The 27447-nt window shown below is 35.7% G+C and overlaps 1 protein-coding gene across 3 annotated transcripts in view; it reads left to right on the top strand.

Moving 5' to 3' along the window:
* The window catches only part of MON2 (MON2 homolog, regulator of endosome-to-Golgi trafficking), a 66167-nt gene that overhangs the window by 33902 nt on the left and 4818 nt on the right, over positions 1-27447 (top strand). Inside the window, exons 20-31 of one of the 3 annotated variants that reach the window (XM_057376875.1) lie at positions 973-1074; positions 3222-3332; positions 3996-4171; positions 7320-7482; positions 7950-8243; positions 9005-9203; positions 10500-11128; positions 16594-16737; positions 17257-17274; positions 17542-17670; positions 19569-19759; positions 26430-26490. In XM_057376875.1, coding sequence (XP_057232858.1) covers positions 973-1074; positions 3222-3332; positions 3996-4171; positions 7320-7482; positions 7950-8243; positions 9005-9203; positions 10500-11128; positions 16594-16737; positions 17257-17274; positions 17542-17670; positions 19569-19759; positions 26430-26490 — 2217 coding nt within the window. The remainder of the gene's footprint in view (positions 1-972; positions 1075-3221; positions 3333-3995; positions 4172-7319; positions 7483-7949; positions 8244-9004; positions 9204-10499; positions 11129-16593; positions 16738-17256; positions 17275-17541; positions 17671-19568; positions 19760-26429; positions 26491-27447) is intronic. The other 2 variants (XR_008966057.1, XM_057376886.1) reach the window with 2 other exon arrangements.

The following is a 27447-nucleotide window of genomic DNA, read 5'->3' on the forward strand; positions in this document are numbered from 1 at the left end:
AGATTGTGGATGGATAAAACTCTTAAAAGCCCTTATAATTTCAAAGGGAAGGGATGCTGGGTAGGCACAGTGTGTCCTGTGAGATGCTCATTTTCATTTCAGTTTTCTCTGACAATGTGCTTTAGAGAAAGCCTGACAATTAGATATTAAAAAACCTGGTAAATCATATTTACTTGCAAAAGCCATAGAATTCATGTCACCTTCAGTAAACAGCCTTTAGTCCAGAAAGTTTAAAGACCCTGTGATTGTGTAAGATTGAATATATATTGTCTTAGTCATAATCAAGTCACAGAGGAGAGTTTCTGAAAGTTTGTCCTTAATCTGTTGCACTAGAGATAATGAAGGCATAAAACATACTTTGTAATATTATAATTATTACAACAGAGAATGAGCTAAAATAAGCAAGGTCTCTGTTTAAAATCYGTTGAAAATTAGAATAAGAAATCAGCAGAAATGGGAAGAGATAATAATAACTTGAGTACAACAGTATTTTGACTATATGTTGATTCAAAAAAATGTAAAATTGAAAGAAGCTTCTCACAAATATTTGCATATGTATTTGATGAATGGGAAATTTATCATATTCCTGCAGCGCATTTATGAAGCAAATGAAAGATAAAGAATTAGACAATTATGAAATTAAATACTCCAGATTTTTTGTTCAGATATAATTTTAACTTGAAAGGTTCAGTGGGGGAAAAAGCTGTTTAACTAGTTAAAGCTGTTTTGAAATTGGTTGGAGTGAGGACTGTGCAAACCCGAGTTTTTACAGGACCTTCAGTGCTCTGGTTTTTGTCCGACTGCTGCCCCCGTGTGGCCTCTCCTGTGGCGCTGCCCTTGCTGCGGGAGCTTCCCAGCCTTCTTGGCCTGTGGAACGAGCTTCACCTTAATTTAGAAATTATCTGCTAGCAAAAGGCTCTGGCCTTACCTCAGTTACCTCAAAGTCATGCATACAAATTCCATTTTATTAAGGAACCATCACTTTTTGCTGTTGCTAAATTACTGGAGACGGGACTAGTTAACATGCGCAGGATTGAGATTCTTTGGAGACCTCTGACCGGTCATCTTCTGGAGGTAACTAATGGCTTTTATCACTTGCACTAGAATTTAGTTTGTATTAATGAAGATCTTGTGGAAATACGTTTTTAAACTGTAATTTAAAAAAATAATTCAAAATGGCAATTACATATTTTGGTTTAGGCACTTTATATTTGCAACTTGAATGTATTACATTTTGAATTTAGAACTGAATTTATATATTTAAATTGCATTATTTTAATGTCTCTCACTAATTTTATCTTTATGGTGCCATCTTTTGTGTTTTTGACACAGCAGTGTTTCAGAAGATCAAGTAATTATACTTCATATATTTGCTCTAATTAAGGTAGCACAAACATGTTCTACTGYTTCACACAGTACAGATATCTGTGAAGATTCTGAGATAGATTGAAGCCAGGAGATTTACTAAGAAAGGGTTGATTTAAAAAGAAATACTTAAGATAACATTTAAATATTTTCTTTAAGAGAATACTGTTCAAATATGAAAATGTGTCATAATCCTATTTCAATTTCTTTAGTATTTTAACTTCAGTAGGGAAAASATGCTTCATCAAGGAAAAAAAATTTGCTTTTTGAATTGAAAATTAAAAATGGTGTTTGAATGTAATTGTGGTTTTAATTCTCCACACAAGTATATAGGGGAGTAAAACAAAGAACAGAATTTGTTTTAAAGTGGGTGAAGGAGAATGCTTTTCTTCCTCACATTCCAGAATGTATCAGGCACTTCCTTAGCCCCAGTGCATTATTTCAACCAKTATCAAGGATTGGCCATCTCTGTTTAGAGAAGCTACATATTGCTTTACCTAGGAGAAAAAAATTGGATACTCATGAGTTTAAAGCCTTAAAGCCCAGGCATCTCTTTCTCTTGTCTGTTTTTTTTGCCCTACAAGACAATAAGGTTCACCGTCGATATCTTGAGACTGTTTTCATTTAGAGAGCAGTCTATTTCAGTCTGTTGCCTTTGCATAGTGGATAATCTGCCACTGTGTTGCAGGAAATACAGACTTTCATTTTCTTTCGAAGTACTGTCTTAGTTCCTTTTCAATCTAAGTTGTTGAGGTACAATAAGGAAGGAGAAAACATCAGCTATAATTCAATTAAACACAACCTGAGGAAATAGCTATTTCTGGAATTGGTTATCTGGACAGAATCAGAGCATGAAGTACTTCAAATGCTCTCTTTTTATTGTATATAAGATTTTTTAAATGTAAATCAGGTTATTTCCTGTCTTCATTTTAAACATTAAGCTAGCTCTTCTACATTTTCCTCCTTTTCAGTTTGGCTAGYGGTTGATAAGAGAATGGTCCACCATGGAAAGCAATCAGCTTTCTTTTTATGCTCCTGCCTTGGGTTCTCTTACCATGACAGCTAGGGCTGGAAGGGTGGGTGGGAATAATTGTGTAGAGGTCAGTGAAACTGTGCACTTCCCATATTTCTTTGAGGGTAATGTATTAGGTACATTAATGTATTAGCACAGTTCATATCTATGAAATGAATATGCACAAGGTTTTCTATTTTATATGTTCTTAAAAGCAATTAACAAAATTACAAGGTTTAGAGAATTAAGAGACAGAGAAATTAAGATATGCATATGAAACTCAAGTTTAAAGATGCTTGCTATTGTTTAGTCAAAGTTTTAAAATAATGGAGTGTAAGGCTTATTTTACCTTCAATATGTAGTTATTTTTTTGTATTTGAGAGTATAGAAGACACTTTCTGTATTGGCTACTGTCATGTTCCTCACTTGATTATATTACACAGTGTGTGAAACTTCCAATTTTATAGTAGCTTTAGATTAAGTTAAACCTTAGAGTTTGAAGCATTTATTGAAGGGTCGTTTGGTGCTTTTTAATCAATCATTATCAGAATTAGTAGTTTATTCATTTTGGAAAATTTATTGACTTGAATTATATATGTAATTTTCATTATGTCTCCTTCTGTGTCTTTCACTGCTTCCTATTGCTTCCTTATTCAGAAGGTATGTCTATCCAAAAGATAAATTTCTTTTTTTACCATGAACCCAAATTTTATCATTTAGAGGTTTATTTTATTCTTCTTATACTATTGTATATGCATTCTTATATAATTAAAATAACAACTTTTAATATATTGCATATATTTAAATCTTGGTTAAATGAAACAAAACATTGCTGTGTTTTCAGGTCTGTCAGCATCCTAACTCCAGAATGAGAGAATGGGGAGCAGAAGCTTTAACTTCYCTCATAAAAGCAGGACTCACATTCGGACATGATCCTCCATTATCTCAAAATCAGGTAAATTTAAGAGCAGATGCTTTCCATCTTCATTCATAAAGCAACTTTACTACTGAGTTTATAAAGTCTATAGGTGTAACAGTCAGATGTAACCATTGAGACCCACCACATGCATTCTAATAAACTATCCTCCTTTGTTTTTCAAATACCTTACAAAGAGTGATGCTTGCATATTATGTCCATTTCTTAGAACTAATTATGGGTCACTCTCATGGGTGCAAAACAATTCCAGAATGCTTAGAAGTACATATGTGATGTTGTGGCAGGTAAAAAAATGTGTTGCCTAACCTTCTAAATTACAGCTGTTCAATCCATGATAAATAAGACATTCTGATATTTTTACTGAGGCTCATAGGATAGTTTTTCCAAGGTCTCTTGAGTAGGAAGCTGAGTGTAGCCCTGCTGAGTGAGCATAAAGTTGCAGGACACTTTTTATGCAGCTGTGACACCCTCTGTTGTTGCTTCCACAGGAACCTGGAAAACATGAGCAGGAAAGTAGATTTTCTGCAGAGATCCTTTATGCTCTGAATTTGAGCTTTTAGAGACTGATCTGATAATTTAATGAATCTTTAATTTGTAATAAATGTTTTTCCTTATACATAAAACCCCTTAAGGATACTAACATTTAACTGATTCTTAATATACTTTATTGTTTACTTTTAGAGACTGCAGTTGCTTTTATTGAATCCACTAAAGGAGCTGTCAAACATTAGTCATCCTGATATCAGGATCAAGCAGTTGGAATGTGTACTACAGATTTTACAGAGTCAGGGTGACAGTCTAGGACCTGGTTGGCCATTGGTGCTTGGAGTCATGGGGGCAATCCAAAGTGATCAGGGGTAAGTGGTGGAAATAAAATTTTAAACTCATGTAAGGTAAGAACACTAGCAACAATTCTGCTTAGATTTTTATACTTTATTAGCCACTTCAATATTCATAGTTCCATAGTAATTTTTGGCTTGTGAAAAGTTTTACTCAACAAAAATACACTTTTTAATTTTTCCTGAAGCACACTTTTATTTTACTGAATTAATCTCAAAAGACCAAAATATTATTCCACTCTATGTTCTCCTGTGGTCAGCATGCAGTATACACTAAGGAGTATTCAGTGTGCCATTTCATTTGATCTTGACCATCTGGTGGACACATCTCTGATGCTTGCCAGTAATTCTTTGTGAATCAGCTGTTGCTCAGTTTATCCGTTGTTTCTCTTAAATCTTCCAATAGTCTCTAGTGTGTGTCTTCTTCTGATCGCTCTCTCTTTTTCTTGAAGCCTTCCTACCTAAATGGTTGCTGGTAGCAGAAGGATGGAAGATTATTTACTGGCTCTGGGGTGAATCCCTTGACTAACACAATTGACTCTGTTGCCAGCAGAGGTGGACTTGTTCTCTGCCCACAAGGGAAAGTGAGAGATGAAGTTGCATGGATTTTTTTTGAAATGAGCAGTGAATTGAACATCTGACTTTGCAATTGTAAGCACCAAGAATTATACCCACACACTCAAACCATATTATTGTTTTTTGGGTGCCAGTCAAGACTTGCAGCAGGATAGGTCATCATGTAACTCTATTGTGAGTAGAATTCTCCTTGGCACATCTCTCCTTTTGTCCCACCTTAGCCTTAGTCTTCTGGACAAAGCTCCTAAAGCCCCTTCAAATGCTTGAAGGATTTTGCTCTTGTACCAGTATTGTTTGCTTTGGTGGTAGTACATACCAAAATTCCCAAGCATTTTGGCATTCTTGGTTGTAAGCATCCTCTTTTTGGTAACTAMGCTTCCTTTGGTACTTGCTGTTTCCACACTTCGTGCAATGTGTTCCTGCATGCGTTTTCATATTCACTGTTGTTAGTGATGGATGAGAACCAACACAAATTCCTTCTCAAGACAGTCTTCAGATCCTGTTAAATCTCAAACCCATTTCTCACTGCCTGATAGTAACATCTCTGTAACATCACTGTCACTCTGAGTAACATCTCAAGATGTTACTAACATCTTGTGTTATATCTTACTCTTCTGAAAAGCATATGGAATAATCTACTTTTCTTCAACTACATAACACTGTTTGTCCACATCATATTAGATACAGTAGGAAAAAATTAAGCATGCCTCCTTGTCCTTGAGAAAGAACTGAATTTCTTAATTAAAGCTGTGAGCACAAGATGCAGATACTATTATTGTACTTCAAATATCAACTTACTGACCKCAAGTTTTTCTTCACAAGTGTCTTCCCTCTGCTCAGTGAACCTTTACTGGAAATCTGTTTACCTTCCTGGAGAACTTCTTTCCAGGCTATTACAAACACAGAAAATGCTGTTTTGAGAGCTAMCGATACTTTGGTCACTTCTGGATTGTACAGCACCAGCCTGCCAAACAAAAGGAAGCCTGTCTTTGAAGACTTTTTCAGTAGAAAGCCTCTGTTTATTTTAAGCACAGATAAAGCCCTATATAGTCTTAAGTTTTCTCACTAAGATTAAGTTTCTTCCATTTATAGTTACCTTTTTGTTGTCACCTGTAACATCAAGGACAGTTCTGCAATTTGAGGAGCTGTGTTGCCGTTGCTACTTGCATGAGGGAYTTTAAAACCTTTCTTCAAACACATAGTGTGGGACATTAAGTGGGAAAAACTGTTTTGAATTTGTTCTTGTAGCCTTGCATTTGAAGTTTAGAAAGAGAGGTTGCTTTCCCATTAACTCAGTACTTCAAATGGGCASTGTAACTATACTTTGATTTCCTGCCTGCTTTCCTTTTCTCTTAGAGTCCTTGAATGTCACATACCTCTAAAACTTTGTAGTGGAGGAGGAACTGCAGCTTTTGGGTTTCACTTTATAGACTCCTGTAATGTGTATGGGGGAAACTATTGTGTGAACATCTCCATCAGTATAGCAATGATAAATACTTGGATCTTACATGGTAGGATGGATGTTTCTCTGCAGTATGCATCATATTAAAGAATTATTAGTTATACCATGATCGTCCATGTGAAGTTTCTTGTGTAGTCCTCTGGTTTCTATATCACGTTAGCTGCCACAATACAGTGGAAATGACCCACCTCTGATTTTGAATTAATCAGAAAAAAAAATTGCATTTGTAATTCTGAAATGGGTAACTGATACATCTGTATAGTCTGAAGTTCTTTCCTGCGATATGTAGCCTGAAGTGCACCCAAGTTTCTGTATTACAAAACTTTAGAATTTTTTTTTCTTGTACATTAAACATTAAAAAACCCTATGTTATCTACAGTCCACCATTTGTTTTGATTCCTTCATTTTGTCTCTCACTAAAYAAGATTTTAGTTGTAAATGCCCTTGCTGCTTCTGAGAATTCCTTCTTGTAAACCTTTTCTGTACTATGTTTTTGTATTTATATTGAGAATCTAATCCTGAAGGCAAAGTAATTATTAAGGATCTATATAAAGGCAGATACTTTGAAAAGCTTTTGTCTGATAAAAAATAGTATTGAAGCAAGTAAGACTAGCATTATGTTAATATGCATCTTTCCTAATAAATAAAAACACATTTTGCCCAGGTGTTTGGCATACTTGAAGTAATTTGTGACTGCCGATGCAAGAAATTCTTCAGAACAGCTTACTCTTTGGAAGATTATCATACTTAAAATAAGCTTTATTTTCTGCATTGTGGCTTTTTTATAATATTTAGGTAACACATTTGAACTAACAAATCTTAGAACTCTCAAACAGAGAAGTGGATTTCACTATATAAAATTAGCTAAGGACAACTAGGAAGTCTAAACTTCAGCTCCGCTAGGTGGTTAACATGTGCTAAAATACTTCTTCAGAATTTCAAGCTTCAACTTAAAGTTATATCTCAAAAAAAAACATTTAAAATTCTTCTCAAAAACATTAAATTGATCTTTTCTTTTTGTATTTAATAATGCTGTCGCTTCAGGTATTGTATTCAGAACATTTCTGTGCTCTTGAAGAAATGTGAAATGAGTGTGTGTGTGTTTTGTTTTTATGTTGTTTTTTTAAGAGAGTCCTTAATACGGACTGCATTCCAGTGTCTTCAGTTGGTTGTGACCGACTTCCTTCCTACAATGCCATGTACTTGTCTGCAGATAGTTGTTGAAGTTGCAGGAAGCTTTGGACTTCACAATCAAGAGCTAAATATTAGCTTAACTTCAATTGGTTTGCTGGTGAGTTCTATATTAACCTGTTGTGATGCTGCTTCTGGCTTTCATTTTTTTCTTTTTCTAATGAAAATTAATCTGCAGTCAGTTACACAAATCAAAACCACAAGCTTGTTTTTTGGGTTCTTACAGAACTCCCATGCTATCATTTGGAATATGGAAATTGAGTGATCGAAACCTCTCTTTCCAGCTTAGTGAAAGGAATATTGTGTTGTAACCATGTTCATCAATATCTTATTTTCAATACATTTTTTTAATGCCCCCTATAACTGGGCCCTAAAAGCTGAGAGRTAAATATTGCAAGGTCTAAAAATTACTTATGTTCTGATCTTATTTCACCAGTGTATGGAAATTAATATCTTGATACACTTTGCAAATTACTTTGTGAAAATAATAGGCAATTAATTTCATGGTCATTAAGAGCATTACCATCTTCTTATTGAATAACACCATATGTCTTATTTATTTTGTAGTGGAATATTTCAGATTATTTTTTCCAAAGAGGTGAAATAATTGAAAAGGAGCTAAACAAAGAAGAAGCACTGTTGCAGAAACAGGCAGAAGAAAAGGGAGTGATGCTGAACAGACCTTTTCATCCTGCATCACCATTTGACTGTCTTTGGTTATGCCTGTATGCCAAACTTGGAGAACTGTGTGTGGATCCCCGACCTGCAGTTAGAAAGAGTGCTGGGCAAACATTGTTTTCTACAATTGGTGCTCATGGAACTTTACTGCARCATTCAACGTGGCACACAGTTATATGGAAGGTATGATGTGTGAGCTTCCACTGAARGTTTTGTAAAGAGCATTCACATTTTAATAATCATTGACCATTCACCATCTAATAACCATTGTGACTTAGATAATTTATTAAGACTTTTTAAAGATAACATAAAGTGGCAGAAATCTGGTTTCTTGGGTTTTGTGAATGTTGTGAATGTTTTTTACACTTTGCTGGCCTTTAAAGCCTCTTCTAAAATATAATTTTGGTATCTTAATAATTTAACTTTTACTTAGGAGTTTGATAAAAAGATTATTTCCTTCCTATGAGAATGGATGACTTAAATTTTTTATGTGAAAATGGAGATGTTTGAGGATCATGTGATTTGGCTTATCTGGCAGTAGATGGAGCTTTGCTTTGCCTTCTCTTTGGAATCTTTCAGTAAGATCTGTGAAATGCTCCAAGTTACGGTCATGTTTGTTGTGCTCTATGGAAACTTCAGGCTATATTTGAGCCTGCCTGTTGTACCTGTGAAGTGTCTGAGATCCACTGGTGTTAGCGTTCTGTTGGTGCTGACACTGTTCTCAGTGGGTTTGATTGTGCTATTTCCAGCCCTTCTCAAGTGACCATCAGTTGACTGATTGTTAATCTTGGCAGCTGTGGAGACTGTTTAGAGCAAGGGAATTTTCAGGGTGACACAGGGACAGAAAGGATAATGAAGAAATACTATTTTTTGTTGATTTACTATGAATGTGACTATGTTATTTGTAAAGTTGCATTTTTCCTCTTTTTTTCTGGCTATTACAGGTTTTATTTCACCTGTTGGATAGGGTTCGAGAATCTTCTACAACAGCTGACAAAGAGAAGATTGAATCAGGAGGAGGCAACATCCTCATTCATCATTCACGGGATACAGCTGAAAAACAGTGGGCTGAGACATGGGTATTAACACTAGCTGGAGTTGCAAGAATATTTAACACCAGGAGATACTTACTGCAGCCTCTAGGTAAAATTCATAATTACTAAAAGATACAGTGATAAACTTCCTGCTTTTGTATGCTTTTTTTCATTTAAACTACTGGGCATTAATCTTAATCTTAACTCAAAAATGTTTTTTGTTGTCTCACTTCAAATATTATGAAAATTATGGAGTTGCTAATTCATGCTTCTTAGAGCCAAAAAATGTAACTACAGATTTCCATTTCTGTATCACAGTACTTGAGGTTAAATCTCAGTAGTCACAATTCAGTCACAATTCTGGGTGCTAAATAGTTTTAAATTATAGTAGACTGATAACAATTATAATTTGTTCTTGTCAGAGCRTGCTTTTCCTTTTGTCTTTCTAAGGGAATGCAACACTTGCCTGGAGCTCTTCTGTGGTATCAGTRTGTCAAATTTAGCAGTACTCTTAGAATGTAAACAGAGCTTAACTGTAAAGTCAGTGGAGTATTGAGCATTTATAGTGTTCAGCTGTATGTAGTAATATTTTACAATAGTATGGTAAAGTCTACAATGAAAAAGTGTAGAAGGAATTGAGAATATAGAGCTTACAAAGAAAAGGCCTCATTACATTACTGTACCTTCACCATCCTGTAGTATACAATTAATGTAAGTTGGGTTTTATTTCATTTTTGTCATTTATGATACAGGTATCAACATATTAACAGCTAATAAGGGTATTGGTAATTTGCAGAAATGTGGTAGAATTTAGGGTATATTAAACTTGAGTTAAAACTGAGCAAAAAAATAGATCTACTTTAATTATTTAAACCCTGTAATTAGTAATACAGAAAATTGAAGACTAAGGCTAAATTTAATGAAAAAACTCAAATGAAATCTTCCCCCAGTACAAATATCAGAGCATTTTAAAATAAWTTTTTTATAAATGCATTGCATAAGTATAGATTTGACCCTTAGTTCCTTGTATGTGCTTAAGCCTTCTTGATATCAACAAGCATCTGGTATGTATAAGAACAAATCCGTTTCACTATACGGAACAAAGAAAACATATTTTATTGGTGTGGGATGTGGTATGTGATTTTTGCTAGCAAATTTAAGATGAAAATAGGTATATTATTTCATTTTTCATATTTATGTGTTTCTCTGTCACATTCATTCTTTCTGGTTGTGGCTGAACTGATATAAAGGTGGTTCAAGCTGCCACATGATCTCTTAAAATTTTTGTGTGTTAGAGTAACAAGTACATGAACAGCCTTTTAGACAGGCAGGGTTGGGTGGGAATGGGAATAGGAAGCAAGTTCCAAATTGATTTTTTTTCCTCCTCTCTCTTTTTTTTAAATAGGAGACTTTTCCCAAGCCTGGGATGTTCTTCTTGATCACATCCAATCAGCAGCACTTAGCAAAAATAATGAAGTTTCCTTGGCTGCTCTGAAAAGCTTCCAGGAGATCCTACAAATTGTTTCTCCTGTTCGAGACTCTGAGAAGCCTGAGACACCACCTGCCATCAATGTTTCTGTACCTTTGGTGGTAGGGACAACAACTGCCACTAGTCTTGGCAGATCATTCATGAGAACTGACTCCATAGGAGAAAGAATAGGAAGATACAATGGATCTGAACCTCCTGTAATAACAGATGAGATTGAAGAYTTGAATCTTTGGTGGGCAGCCTGGAACAGCTGGTATAGGATTGGTTCAGAAAGTACAAGGCCTCCAATTACTTGTGACAAACTGACTTTCATTCCCAGCCAGCCTTTTCTTACAGCTTTAATTCAAATATTCCCAGCTCTTTACCAACACATCAAAATTGGTTTCAGCATGGATGATCTCCAGAAGCTGGGTGTCATTTTGCACGGTGCTGTTTCAGTTCCAATCAGCTCAGATGCTTCCCCTTTCATCCTTCCATCTTACACTGAAGCAGTTTTGACAAGTTTACAGGAAGCAGTGCTTACAGCTTTAGATGTTTTACAAAAGGTAATAATGCAACTTCTAGTGTGTGAAAGGTAAACTTCTGTGTGTCTTATTTCTTCTCTATAGAGTTACAATGTGGTGACTCCAACATGATTTTTAAAACTATTTATAATTGCACATATATTGTACTATAGCAACCAGATCTCCATTCCTCCTGCAAAATAGATGCTTTGCGTTTAAATGAATGGTGTAATCTTTATGAAATGCTCTTTTGCTTGATTGCAGAAATATCTTAAGTGTTGTGCTGGGCTTGTAGCCATTTACTTGTCAATCTAATACGGAATACTGTTGATGTTGATATCGGAGGTCTGTACCATGGACGTAGGAGAACAGTCCCAGAAAGAGTTTTCCATATGATGTCCAAGTGCTGCCATGAGCACAGTCTAGCAGAACAGTCATCATGAGAACTTATGGTTTATACAAAGGATAAAATATGGAAGGATCTCGGGCAGATTAACTACATTCTTGCCTCTTATTAATCAGTKATTTAAGGATAATGCTGCATCTCTGTTTAAGAAATTTTTTCTATAGAATTCATTCTCGAAGAGCACCCTTCATGCAAGTGAATCTGTAAACAACAAATTCGGGTGCTCTTTTTCTGGAAAGTTGAAAAAAGACTACTGCTTTCTTTTTGCAGTTGTAAAATATCCCCTTGAAAAATTCAGTGCTCATTCACAAAACTTAATTACTTAAAAGAAGCAGTTGATAATAAATGAGATCATGCATTTATATTAAGAGCCACTTTWAAAAAAATAACCACCCCYCCMMAAAAAAAAAACTTATTTTTGGAAATATATTTGGAAAATGCCAGAATTAAAATAGCCATGTGACCTGACTTCATTCCCTTTGAGCTTTCATGTTATAACTACTTTGCTTAACTCTGTGGTCATGCTTCCCCCTCCTGCTGCTGTCAGGATCCTGCCCCATTTAGCTCGTAGAACACATGGTGACTATCAAATGAGCAACAATTCAGTGTCTTGTTTTCTCTTTTGYTTAGTGTGGGCTGATTTATCTGAAACTTAAAACAAGCAGACTGAATCTTGTCTTGCAGCCATTCCTTTAGTTAATGGTTTTAACAAATATTGATTCATGTATTTTGAAAACAGAGGTAAAAGAATAGCATCATAGAAAGGCTTGGGTTGGAAGGAACCTTAAAGATCATCTAGTTCCAACTATTCCTGCCATGGAAATGCTATGGAGTCAACTATTTTGTTTTTATTTCAATTCAGTTTGCTTGAATAGAAGTTGGTATTAAATTTCAGTTTTGTATGTGTGTACATAAATAGCATGCAGTTTTAAAACCAATTGTCTCCACTGCATCTTCATCCATTTTCAGTCAGGCTTGGCYCTTTCTTATCCTCCATTTTCCAGCAGCTCAGTCCTGCCCAAACCCTGTTTTCCCCATTTGATTAGTCCATTTATTCATCTCAGATTTTTCTGGTTTTTAGCCTCCGTGTCCAGATGATCTTAGTTTCCAAAGGCTGCAGGCATTAGAGCTTTTCAGAGAAGGGGTTAGTGGAGCTTTTAGCATGAGGAAAAAACTGTTGATTATTATACTCTTGTCAAGATTCTAAACTGTTTTAGCTGAAGGTTTCTAAACAATAACACAAGCAATGACTTGGCATGAGAAAGTGAGACCTCTCCCCTTCTCCAGTCCTTGTCAATGGGTTACCATGGCAGTTAAAAGCCTTTGCAAACACAGACTTCTGTAAATGGTACCTCAATCCTCCAATCCAGCCTTAGTACTTACGTTACTAAYACAACAGCACTGAAGTTCCTAAAAACATTAGTTCAAGTGTTTTTGGACATGAGTAAGTTCTGTGAAGTTGCRTGGTTCCTCCTCTTGGCTGTATAAACACAGGACAATTCACATGGCAAGGCACCCAGCCTGTGCTGATGTGAATCAGAGGCCATCCGTCACATGGTTTTGCTTCAGGCCACAGTGCTACCTTCTTCCTCTCTTGAAATTAGTTGATACTCTCAGGAGCTAGTAGAAGCATTAAAGAAGACTATGTAAATATTTGCAGTCTTTGAAACAAAACATTTCTCTGTGTTTGTGTGTAGGATCAGGTTCTTTGCTAATACAGGAAGACTTGGGTCAATTCTGATTTTCTAAGAAGTCGTGGAAAARCTTTGCAGTTTGAATAGCATGAAAAGAATGTAACATTTTTCAGACTGGGTCCTGACTAGTTTAATAAATGTATTTTATAATGTGATTCCACAAACAAAGAATATTGCAACACAAGAATATTGGATTGGAAGGGAGCTTTGGCTCTCCTTTCAAGCTTCTGTATGTTGAGCCCATTTTCCACCCTTTGTTTTGTTCCTTGTTGTCTTTTTAATTCTCATTAGAACTCATCTTCTAGTCTTTTACTGCTGTAGCGGGGTTTGGGTTTTTTGTACTATAAGTTTTGTTTCATTGCTGTAGTTGGCTAAAGTTTGTTCTTAAGCCAAAATTTGCTGATGATTCTCAGTACTTCCCTACATTCACTCTAGGTCAACTCTACAGTGAGCCAGCTGGCTCACCACATAGAGGAACACAGGTACATACTTGGAGATCAAATACACTTGAATTCTRTCTCTGCATGCTGTGTGGGTGCAAACCTCTTCAGCTATGAGCAGCTAGAGAGCAGTTAAAAAAAAAAGTAGCCCATATCAGTAGTTGCATTAGGAGTTGTTAGATCAATCTGAACTACTAAAAAACTAGAAGGTTAGTACCAGAATACTTTAAAGCATAAATTTCTGAAATTGAAGTACTGCATCAATTTCTGTGCAGCAAACAATCTGCAGAGCATTTCATGTTAGGGTTTGTTTATGTTTGCTTTTTGCCAGRCCATTACTTTTTGATTTATAGAGGTCTTTTTCCTTAAGTATGTAAATAAGTACACTTACACAATAACTAGCACTCTGTTTTATAAGCAGCCCTTAAAGGTGCTTTCAACATCCTTTGTCACACACTTTGCAAGGCAATTTTTCAGATTTTAAAATTAGATAAAAGTTATTTGGTGTCAGAAGCATAAACCTCTTTGAAAAGCAATTCAATTAGTCCATAGAATTATACACTTATTTAGGCTGGAAAAGACATARTATCATCGTGTCCAACCATGCCAAGCCCACCACTAAACCACGTCCCTAAGGGCCCCATGGGCCCCATCTGCGTGCCTGTTAAATACCCCCGGGATGGTGACTCGATCACTTCTCTGGGCAGTCTGTTCCAATGTTTGACAACCTTTCGCATTAGGAATTTTTTTTTTCTATTATCCAATCTAAACCTCTCCTGGTGCAATTTGAGGTGATTTCCTCTAGTCTTATCACAAGCTGCCTGCAAGAAGAGGCAGATCCTGACCTATTCCATAGTTATAGAGAGTGATAAGGTCTCTCCTGACCATCTTTTTCTCCAGACTAAATAAGGCCAGCTCCCTTAATGCTTGTCACAGGACTTGTTCTCCAGCCTCTTTACCAGCCCCATTGACCTTCCCTGGACTCCTTCCAGCACTTCAATGTCCTTCTTGTAATGAGGGCCCAGTGGTATGGCCTCAYATGTGCTGAGTACAGAGGGACAATCATTGCTCCAGTCCTGCTGGCCACACTGTTGCTGACACAGTACAGGATGCCACTGGCCTTGTTGGCCACCTGGGMACATTCTGGTTCACGTTCAGCTGCTGTCATCAGCATTCCCAGGTCCTTTTCCACTACTCCTTCTCCAGCTTTCCAGCCACTCCTTCTCCAGCCTGTAACACTACTTGGGGTACACTACTTGGGGTTGTTGTGACCTTTGTCACAAAATGTGACAAATGTGCACTTTGCCTTATCAGACTTACTGTTGGCCTCAGTCCATCAACCCAGCCTGTCCAGATCCCTCTGCAGAGCCTTCCTACCTTCTAGCAGATCAACACTCCCACTGACCCTGTTGTTGTCTGCAAACTTGCTGAGGGTGCACTTGATACTCTTGTCCAGGTTGTCAGTAAAGGTATTAGACAGAACTGGTCCATGTACTGAGCCTTTGAAATAGTCTTCCATGGGTAATGTGAATTGCATCAGTGAAAGTGAGTTACATCTTTGTAAAAGTTACAAGAAGGTTTATGGATTCTCTTTTTTCCTTTCTAATCCATTTCTTGGTATATAGAATCATTCTTATAACTTTTCAAATAGGTATGTAATCTTGCATTGATAGGCTAAAATTTATTGCAATGACTTCAGTATAGTAAATCAGATGGAATTGTTTTACAGGGTGTTGACTAATTTTAGATCGGCATAAACCTTTTAGTTTCCTAAAAGGTTGAAACAGTTGAGTAACTGCTTCCAAGCATCTTTTTCAGAATTCAGTACAGTCTTGTACTCCAGCACCACAAAAAGAGTATGCTTTTTTAGAATGAGTGCCATGCTATAYTCATTGTGTTGATTTAGCTTTTTGAGCATTAGAAATGCATTTTAAGTTGTAGGAAACTGAGGAGAAGAAAAAGGCCATTGATATCCATGGAATGGTATATTGCAAGTTGTCCATTGCCTGAAGGTGCAGCTAGGTCTGAGAGTGATCTAGTGATGAATTCCTGTGGCCCTGTTGGCTTGCTCCCTCTCATGCCTGGGGATTTGGGATGTTTGCTTGCCTGTTGACTTGCACAGCTCATGACGTCGCTCCAGCATAGGAGCTGTTGTCACCTCGAGTGAGTTCAGCCACAGCTTGTTACGGATGATCTGTGGTTAATGGAAGTGGTGTTTAATCATTTCCCATAGAAAAATATGTAGAGCAATCAATTGACTTTTCCTGGAATGTTTTAGAGGAGAGACATCAGAAAGTAAATCAAGGCATTTAAAATGACAGGAAATAATTGGAGTAACTTCACAAAATCATTGTATCTGGCTTTGAAAACATATGCCCTAAGATTTCCTTGGGATTTATATTGCAAAAGGAAATCATTAGCCTGTGACAACGTATTACATTGTCATCATCTTACTACCTTGTTTCTGAAATGTTTTCCATTTTAAGGTAAGATTATGAGTTTCAGCTATACCAAATCATATAATTCTCATTTTATTTATATTCCTTTCTGTAAGACACTCTTAACTACTTTTTGAAGCCTTCTGTGATTTACTTCTGAGATTTAAATATTTCTTGAAGTAGAACTTGAAGATGTGACTGAGATCTATATACAAGACTTATATAAGACTTCTATTTTACTGACATGTCAAAGCAGAGTTTGTGAAGAAAAGATATMTTTTATTGGATGAGATAGCTATATTTACTGAACTATATGTGCCCAGGTATCTTGCCACTTTATTTTCATCAACAAAGTAACAAAATTTATTTTCCTTAAACTATTGGAACTGTACACTGTCTTTCATACAGCATGACTCTTGCATAGTCTTATAAGGGGATTTTTCTGTAGGRCTTCCTTGTACTGATGCAGATGTTGAATGCAAAAGCTCAAGAAATGCATAATTAACTTCTGTATTTTCTATTGATAAAGGCTATATGTGTGGGCTCAGAAGGTATGCAGATAATGTATCCTGCAATCTTTGACCAACTGCTGGCCTTTGTAGAATTTTCCTGCAAGCCTCCACAGTATGGACAGCTGGAAACAAAGCACATTGCAAATGCAAAGTATAATCAGGTAACTAATTAGAAATTTCACTTGTTTCACTTGGCTGATTAATCCAGTTCGGCTTCAGATATAGGTTGTTCAGCAAAATGCATTTGTTCAGTCTGCRAAAACTTAACCATGCATGTTGTGTAATGAGTTTTTTACATGCTTTTGTAAAAAAAAATTTCTTTTACTCTCTTGGCATCCTTCTYTGCTTTTATACTTTGTATTCCCTCATGAAAGGTCTGGCTTGGACACCAGACAAATGTGTCTGAATTTGTACATGAATTAATCTAAAATAATTTATCCTACAAAAAAATACTAAATTTAGCACAGAGGTTTTGAATGGAGAAAATTCCCTCAAGCTCCAGATTTTTGAATTGCACGTGCTTTAAAGAAATGGGACATGTTCAATAATTCCTTTTATCTGTGTACACTGCTGTTCACTAAGCATGAGCATCTGATTCAGTGTAATCAAAGAGGTAACTATTATGTATGTATTAATTCTTCTTATTCTGTTTGTCCTGCAACACAATGGAATCACACTAGATACAACTATTTGCACCGGTGAGTTAAATTTCCTTAAAGATTGTCCTAATGTAGTTGTCTTGATTAGRCTGCAACACTTTTTCCTACTTAAATGTACTTTACTTGAATGTAGAGTACATTTTCATAGCCAGACTACATTATATTTGCAGTCTTGTTGCTTGGACCATATTCTTAGCAAACCCTGCATGCATTAAACTGAGAGTTCAATGCAAAACATACACTTTCTGCTCCTTAATGAATATGTTTTCATCTATAATTTAGTAATTTGCTGATTTCTTTTCCTAGGCGGAATGGGTGGCATTGAATTATGTTCCATTTGCAGAGAGATCATTGGAAGTTGTGGTGGACTTATACCAAAAGACAGCTTGCCATAAAGCTGTGGTAACAGAGAAGGTTCTTCAGAACATTATTAAGGTAAAAGTTTAACCTGCATGTGCTCTGACTTTAATGAGCTTATATTGAAAATAATGAGTTTTATTTTCAGCTAGTGTTGACAGATGCTTTCTGGGAAGCCTAAAGCTGTAGTAACCTTATATTTTGTGAAGATGAGCAGCAGGGAATAATTTCTTTTGAAACTGAATGGCTATCAATTAGACTCTTATGTCTTGTTCTTAGCTGGCTAATGGGAGCCATCAGTATTTCAGTGTTAACATAAAAATTAACAAATGTGTTAGGCTACAAAATTTTCATCTTTGAAAGTATTATGCACCTGAGTGTGGTAAGTAGGCCTCCTAGTGAATATGGCATTGAAGACCAAAGGCCAGTTTCTGTAAACTGGCATATATACTTCAGGGTTGTGTGCTCTTATTAGTTTTGATTTGCTTTTAATGCTGTCAGTRCAGCTATGAAATGTTACAGGTGAGCAAATATACCTTTAAGGTGAAATTGTCWAATGCTTCGCGTTCTTGACCATTCAATTTCAGAAAAATAAATAAATAAATAAATAATAGAAGTAATAGTAAATGTCTGAATAATAAAAATGTACCTGACCTAGGCTGTTTTCAGTGACTTGGCCAGCATCAGGATTTTCCTGTATGAAAAATTAGACACCCGAATGTGTTTAAAATAAGTGATACTTTTTGAAATCTCTTATGAATTAAATACTTGTATTTCAAAGTTAATGCAGTTGTTTCCCACTTCTGTTTTAATGGGATTGGTGAAACTGATAGAAACACCACTTTTCTGTAACATTGGCAGTTAATAGTAATATGATCTATTGCAATATATGATGATGTTTTTAAATTTATTTTTCATGTCTCTAAAGCCCATGTTGATTACAGAGTTAGATTTGTTATATATGACCAATAGCAGCAGATAAGAGTATTCTGGTGATCTCTAGAGTTAGATTCTAGCTGTCATATTTTTTTTGCCATAAAGAGTTAATTATAATTGACTCCCTTGTGAGAGTCAGAGTGAGTCTTTCCTCCCTTTACTTTCCTCAAATCAGAGAYGGCGCTAAAACCATGGGGGGCATACCTATAGTACCTGATTGTAATTACTGTGTATTTGAAATGTAAACTAAATAATTGGTTTTCCAAGATRACTTACTGTCAGCTTCTAAGTTGGTTTGACTAGCAATACTAAAAGGAATGCATATACGTGCAAATAGCTCATTTGCCTGATGTTTTAAAATCTATTAATGACTTTGTCTTATAGATATTGAAGATGACTTTCTATCTAAAAGACTTAAAATTTGCTGTGTTTTCATCTGCTACACATTTGAGTTGTATTGTAGCCTTTATCTTAGAATTTCACTAACTGTTTTTACTTTAAAATTTCATGTAGTTTAACAGTAAATAGCTACCAGGTTTCTTGCAGTGTTTATGTATATAGTTCAACTTTACTAGGAAAAGTTTAAATTCAATGAGCTTTTTTCTTTACTGTGGAAGCACTTGGGATGACTTTGTAGGAATAGGACTGAATTCTCCAGAATACACTCATCATAACAAACTGCCTGCAGTCTCCTAGATGTTAGGAAAGCCCATTTGTCAGACTTAGTAGAAACTGGTGGATGGTAGGAGGATGACAATACAGAAAAAGAAAACTAGTATGTAATTTCATAGTGTAATTGATAATGGATAAATTCTCACTTCTAACCTCATACTTGGCTACAGACCTGAGTTCTAGCCAGCTGGTATATGACAAATCGCTTTCAGAAATACATTTTTAAAAGGCCATCTCATGTATCAKCAGAAAAGGTAGGTATGTGTGCTATCCTCTGTGATAGTGTCCTCCAAGATCTTGTGTAGAAACCTGCTGTAATCTTAGATTTGTATGAGCAATTAAATTTTGTTTTGACTTTCATTCTGCAGACACTCAGAATACCTCTTAGTCTGAAGTACTCCTGTCCTTCTGAAAGCACATGGAAGCTAGCYGTGTCCTCTCTTCTCAAAGTTCTCTCCATTGGATTACCTGTTGCAAGGCAGCATGCATCTTCTGGAAAATTTGACAGTATGTGGCCAGAGCTGGCGAATACTTTTGAAGACTTTTTATTCACAAAAAGGTAAACACATTTTCCTATTTTTTGAATTATTTCTATAGGAAAATATTTATAAGTAATTTGTTCACTATGTGTGTCCGTAGAGCTATTTGGYATCTGAAAATTATGGAGAAAAGGTAATGAATCTGTCTACTTCAAAAAGCTATACTTTTGGAAAGTAGTAGAATAAACTTCAATCAAAAGGGAAATGTAAGAGCAGGAAAGAGCTCAGCGGAACTCTCAGTACAAGGCATAGTGTTTCTGAACTATGGCAGTTCTGTATGGACTCCCAAGGACATTTACTATAGATTTTGTAAAGTACTGATACGTACTTTATTTGTTCCTTTCTTCACTTTGAACAAAATTGCAACAGTATTTTTTCTATTTAAGGTGAATAGCATTAACTATATATATTTGTCCTAAGTCCATCTTGAAATACTCCACTTACTGTGAATTTTTGAAAGTTATTTCTTACACTGCTCTTCACTTAGAAGCCCATAGTTACGTTACATTTGTTTCTACCCAAGATAAATTGACAGCACGTTAATAATTAACCACACTTCATTTATGGTACTTTATGAAAAATGCAGCTGAACAGTCATATTTATAACTATAAAGACAGATTCTTCTGAAGAATGGAACATATTCTCAATCTACAATGGGCAGATTGAGAAAGTCCATAAATGAAAACAGTAATGATCAGAGACAGACAATTTAATAGTGAAATCATAGAATGTTTTGAGTTGGAAGGGATCTYAAAGATCATCKAGCTTCAACCCCCCTGCCACGGGCAGGACATCTTCCACTAGACCAGGTTGCTCAGAGCCCCATCCAACCTGGCCTTGGATCTATTAATTTTTTCAGCTAAAAGAATATCTCATTAGCAAAACATTGTAAACTTTCAGAATATAGTAAAAGCTTGCTTCAGAGAAGAATTGTCCCTTGGCAATGGGTAAAAATTGATTTCAGTACAGCAGAGATTATCTAGGTTAGACCTAGGAAACCTTTTACTCTAAGGAAGATTAGGTATTTTAGATAATTGCTTAGGAGTGGTATGGAATTTCCATCTTCAGTAAACATCTGTGGGCAAGCATCCTTTAGGAGTAGTTTAAACATATCTAATAGTGTTTTAGAGTAAAGAAGAAGGTGGAATATGRAAAATTAAATTCCCTGGTTTCCAGTGTATATGCTAATTTCAGTAAAAATGAATCTTTCACAGAAAATAGTAAGGTTCTTCTGTGCCTTATGCTAATATGCTGTGTGTATAGTTTTGAAACACACAAAAGTCAGCAACCAAACACAGCTGTATTTACTAATGATGGATAAATAGCAGCTTGTCCAAAACAAACAACAAAAAGAAATACCAATGGAAATTAATTTTAGAGACACATGCATTAGTGAAAATGTTTGTAATAGTAAATGGGTTTGGAATTTCATCAATAGGGTTACATAGCAATCAGGTGAAAAGCTCTTCTGTTGTTTTTGCATTTACTCTAAAGAAAATTGTATTAAATAGGATCTTAAAATAGAAAAGGTTATCATGACTGCTTAAAAGACACTTCAGTCATCGAAGTTTTTATTTTATGCCTCACTGTTTCTTTAATGTAAAATAATCTTTATAGTATCTTGCTTGGTTTTGTTTTCAGCTACAGTTAGTATTTCTGCTTCCATTCTGAGATAGACAGTGTCCACATCAGTTAACACCTTGTAATCTATGTCATCGTTGGGTTTACATAATTAAAATGAAGGTTTTTCAGGTTATTTTGGAAAAATGTATGTTCACTTAAAAGTTGCTTTGGGAATACATATTACTATTTGCTGTAAATTAATTATTCCTAAATGTTTGCAAAACAAATGAAACATTTCCATTTTGAATGTTCTGAGCTGACCAAGGCTGTTACTTCTACAGTATTTTGGTATWGATTGTTCATAAATCGAAGAAAGGAAAATTTTCTCAGATCTTCAGTGTAATTTAGGATAATCCACTATCATCAGCATGACCTTTTTGGCCAAATATGTTGTCTGKTTTTTTTTTTTAATTTATAGTGACTGATTTATACTTCATTAGAATATTATTTCAACCATAAAAATTTCATCCTAATATGTTGCTTGTTGGAAACCATTGCTCTTTATGTTAATTCTAATACCTTTTGCCAACTGTCATACATGGGCAAATACCCAAGAAGAAAAATAGTACTTGTGTGAATATTTGTGATGGCCTATGATGTCTTTCTTTACTTAAGTCTGGTTTTGCCTCTTTAGTGACCAGAGTGCATACTGTAATTTTACATACAGAATATGTTTTAGAGAAAATTTTTTTATCATACCTAAAGATGTCCTTAGAAAAGTTGTAGGAAGCTCTTCTGTTCTTCCACTTAGAAGCTGTAAGGTTCAAAATCATTTAAAACACTAAAAATAGGCTGGTTGTTTATAGAACCAAATGGCTACAGCAAGATCATTTTCCCTGTTACTGTAATTAGTGGTGACTATCATTATGCTTTCCAGGCTTGTGAGTAGATGAATTTTGCTTATATAGTTGTTGTGTTGTGTGGCTACAGAATGTCTGGTTTGGGGTTGGCTTTTTTTACCTCCCTAATGTTCATCTTTTTCTGAACAGCAGTTTGCCTTCTGAGTCTATTGTTCTCCTACTTACAGTTAGAGCCCTATGACTTGCTAGCWTTAGGATAGACAGCCTTTCTGTTCCCTCTATCAGCCTGAGCCTTGTGCTCCTAAAAAAAACCTAAAGCTAAAAAGGAAGTACATCTTCCTCATGCCAGTAGTCAGGACAATTAGTAAYAGCAGTCATTTCTCCTTTTCTTCATCCTCTTCGTTCTCCTCCTCCCACTCATATTGCTACTGAAGAATGGCTCTCACTGTGATGCAAGGAGGGCTCTAGAGATAGCTGTGGAAGTTCCCCATACTGAGGCAATTCTCTTCTGATTTCCTTTGCTTAAGTCTTTCTGCACTCTGTGCAAGATGCTGTGATACTACCCTTAGCGAGTAGGGCAATCTGTCCCTTTTGTGTTGAAATTTTCTGAATTGTGTCTTCTAGTGGTTTATAATTGGAGTTTACTCAGTTTCTTAAATTTATAGTTGTTTCCACTTGTAAGGGAATTGAATTCAGAATTTTCAAATTTACTCTGTTCGTTCAATTTTTTTTAAATTCTAGTAAAAAACATGTATTAGTCATAGTGGTGCCTTTTTCCAGGGTAATTTGAGAAAATCTAGTCACTGTTTTGAAAGTAACAGCTAAAATTTATTGCTGAGTTGAGGTAAATGTCAACCTTCAGATTGTAGGGGTAGGCAATGTGAAGATATTTGCCAGTTATCCATCTTGTTCCTGTATTTAAGGCCAGACAGGTGGTGGTATAGAAGTGGGCTTTGGTGTGTTTCTTTATTTATTTATATTAACAATAAGTTGTGGTTTTTAAAACTTTTGGTACCACTTGAACTTTCATCCATATCACCAAAATCAATTAACCAAGACACAGCTGAGGAGAGCTCTTAGATTTGTGACTTGTAAACTTGAATTGGTTTTAGCAGCACTGCTGAATATGACAAAGTGGCTTTGCTGCAGATGAGAGTCAGGTCATCTCTGGTGGCTTTCCAGCCTGCAAATGTCTCATGCAGGAAAGGGAGGTTTTTAGGTCAGGTGCAGGAGCGTACTAATCTGGCTAAGGCCAGCATGGATTGCAAAGGTTCTGAAGCACAAAAAAATTGGGAAATACAGTTCAGTTGACTCCCCAGGAGGCTGACAGTGAGAATAGCTACATTACTGCATTATCTGGATTTTTAGCATTCTCTGACATGTTACCTCTTGTGACAGGAATAGTTTATATATATACAGTTAGACCTGAATATGGTTAGAAYTGAAAATTTACTTCCTTATGCTGGCATTCTGTAATTTTTCCTAAGCTCYTTGTTTCACGGAAACAGGAATGTTATGTCACAAAAACTTTACTTTTCTGTTTTCAGTCTTGATACATTTTCACACTCCACACTTTCCACTATTAAATGTTCTAGATGTTCTGTGCTGTTGTCTGTCCAGGCTTTATGCAAAGCTAGGTAAATGGCTTCATTTTGTACCTCCTTTTCTTTATTCTCCAAGGCTGACCTAATGCTGCTGGGATGGTTCTAAATATGAAACATCTGTGTCTCTGTAAGACTCATGAAAGCTTTAATGCAGTCAGTCCTCCTAGCAGCACTGCATAACAGATTTGATTAGGGTTTTTTTTTTTTTTTTTTCATTAGCTTTGTTCATTAAAATATGCCAGTGCATATTGTGTTATTTTTGCATACAATTTCTCTAAGTTTCTACCTGGCAGAGGATAGATAAAACTATTTCACTGATGTGACATTTTTAATCAATATTTTAAACATTTTTCTAATCTAACTTGTAACTCTTCCAGTCACTGTGGTCCTAGAAAAATTATATGTAGATAGCCTAATATTGCTTCTGGCAGTGAAACTGAGTTGGCATTGATTAGGCAAGAGGTTACTGTCATTTAATCCCTTAAATTAAAGCTCAGTGAATAACTTTCTAAAACAGTCAATCTCCTCTGCTTGGTCCCACCTCTCTTTTGGATAGGAACAGAATTTCAAGCCTGCTGTGGGGCTAAAATGAGAGGGGATACTTACTGGTGTTTAAAAAGTACAGATCACAGCAGAAATGGTCTCCGCAGATTTGTACAATAAAAAAATTTCAATTGTAGCCAACAGATCCCAGGTAAATGACAAAGGAAGATGTTACTGTCATAGATAATTAACAACTTCCAAGAGAGAAGTTTCACCTTGTTTTTTTTTAATGTGAGCTACAGCCAAGGAGACTCAATAATCTTGATATTTTTATTGTAAGTCAAAATGACATTTAAAATTAATACATTTCATACAACTTAATTTACGCAAAATTGTCTTCTAGTAAGAAGCTGGTCTGTTCCTTATTTCATATAGTTCTTTCTCAGAGGCTTTCACAGGAGCATGTCAAGCCATTATATACAACAAAATTCAACAAGTGTGTGTGTGTGTRTTTGTGTGTGTATGTCATTTATTAGAGCAGAATTCTGTGCTCACATGAGGGAATTAAATCAATACTTTCCCAGAAGATGCTTCTGAACAGAGTACTGTGCACAGCAGGACTCCTGGTGGCTGTTGGCTCTTTGCTCTTGGCTCAAAGCTCTCCCTGTGCAGGAGGCAGGGGCTGGGAGCTCTCTACTGAAAAAAGTTGCTGCATCACACTCTTGTCTTTCCTGGCACTTGACCATCCAGTACAGTTTGGATGTGTTGTGCCAGAACAGCAAAGCATTTAGCTCCTTGATAGATGTTTCCGTATAGACACCTTACGAAAATTTATTTACTTGGGAATAATTTGCTACATGAACAAATATGTGCAACAATTTGTAGCATATAAGGTGGATCAGATACGGATGACTGAACAGAAAGGTCTTAACACCTCTTTAAATAAACCTTAGCTCCGAAAGTGTGTCATAAATTCAGAAGTGTCAGACTGAAGTCTTGGCATGTATTTCAATGTCACCTGCATTTCTGTGCATCATAATAACTTATATTACCATATAAAGATTTTGCATAGTTAACAACTGTGTGTTAGAAAAGATACCAACTGAACAGCTACTTAATATTTTATTTTATTTTGTGTTTTCAGTATATAATTCCAAACTTTCTCACTGCCTAATACACAACCCAGTAATAAATACCGTGTTTCATATTTTATTCTTGGTGGGTTTTTTTTTGTCATACATGTAACACTTGTCCCTTTCATAGATAAAGTGATCTAGACTGAACCTACATAAAGTCTCTTTGAGGTGCCAAGATATATTTGTTTTTCAAGTAGAAACATTGGTATATACATAATACATTCATAACTGTCAAAACTGAAAAGTAGCTGTAGGTGTGAAGACTGATCTTCAGGTATGTTAGGCTAAGTACTCAGAAGATGGGGGAGAAAAGCCTGTCTCAGAAAAATCTTACTTGTCTTGGTCAGCAATATAGGAGCACTAGAAGAAAAAWAATCACACAAAATAAAACATCTGTCAGCTAAAATAACCAGATCTGAATGAGATTTCAAAAGTTTTCACTTTCATTAAAATTGGCAGTAGGATGGAGAAGTCAGGCCCAGATGAGTATCCTTATGAGGACAAGGTTGGCACAGGTCCACAATCCTGTATTGGGCAGCTGCCTTTCCTGTGAGCATGTGCTTAGCTCTGAATTACCCACCACAGGGTCTGTTGAATCGCTTCTGGACATTGCATCTGAAAATAAATTCATATATATATATAATGGAAGAACTCCATAAAGTTCTAAATTTCTTCAAAATTCTTGTTATGAAAAAGGTTTTTCTTTTAATGAAATTCATTGAGAATGAGAACAAATACATCATTTTAGTTACCGGGGAAAAGGACATGGTAATGTCCCATTAATGAAAAATGTAGAAGAAAATGTAAAATTAAAAAGATTGGAGATGTACTTCTGAAAATTGAAAGTATTTTTCTTACATAGTGAATGAAAAGACTAGGTTACTCAAAGCCCCCATCAAACCTGACCTTGTGATCATTAATCATTACCATATAATTGTACCAACTTGATGCATGTTGTAATTGTAAATGTAATGCATTTTCCTATACTTGCCTCCTTACACATGTTGTAAATTTAAAGTATGACACAGTATGTTTATTTTTAGTACACCTCCTGATAATCTCTCAATTCAAGAATTTCAGAAGAATGAGAGTATTGATGTTGAGGTAAGGAGCCTATAATATATTTAAATATATTCAAATATATTGTTGAACATAATGAGTTCATTCACAAGTTACATTTGGTTCTGAAATAATTTTTTGAAGAGTTACGCTTTCATTACTTTTTCTGTGATATTTTTTTCATTTTTGAAAACAAGACAGGAAATTCATAGGCCCAGAATTCAGCTGCTTCAGGGTGGTGCAAAAAGTAGGAGGTGGCATGCCAGAAACTACTTCTTGTCCTCTCAAACTAAAAACAGTGTAGAGTGGCTAAACCAGAATGTGTTTCTGCCTCTGAATCATTATGTGATCCTTATTTACTATGTTATTGCTGAACTTTTACAGAGGTAATTGTAGACCATGGAGAAAGGTGCCAATTAAACCTGAGTGCTTTCTACGTTGAGGGGGCAGTCATCAAAAATTCAWTTTTTTCTTAGACATTGTTGCGCTTCAGATGTGTTTTCAATACTGAAAAGCTTCAGCATAAATTAAGAAATTATAAGTTGTTTGTGCGGCACGGAGATTGCTAKAATTGTGAAAAGACAATGTTTGTTTGAATAAGGCCAAAGAAAACTAAGAGAAGATGATACTTGAAGTGAGGAGGGACTTGTCCCTTTTCACTCCAGGACAAAGAAATGTGGCAGAACAGAGATTTTGGTACAAAATAAAATAAAAGGAGTTGCAGAGAAGACATGGCAGTATCTGTGGTTTCATCACCACTCATCTTTCTGGAGGGGTGGCTGGGACACAAAGATACCTGGATGAAAAGTGGGAGCCGTTGTGCCTGCAGTGAGCAGAACTCTTGAATCTAATGCATTAATTTATGGAGATCTAAACCCACTTTGTTCCTGAATGGGAGCATCAAGACAAGGATAGAAAGCATTTTGGTTAATGTGTATTGCCTTAAGCTCATTAAGCTAATTAACACACTTGTTCTGCTTTGCAGATGTCACATTGTTAGGC

Source organism: Malurus melanocephalus, unplaced genomic scaffold (assembly GCF_030028575.1).
Source record: "Malurus melanocephalus ecotype Western Australia unplaced genomic scaffold, MMel_1.1 scaffold_10, whole genome shotgun sequence".
In the NCBI taxonomy this organism is placed as follows: Eukaryota; Metazoa; Chordata; class Aves; order Passeriformes; family Maluridae; genus Malurus; species Malurus melanocephalus.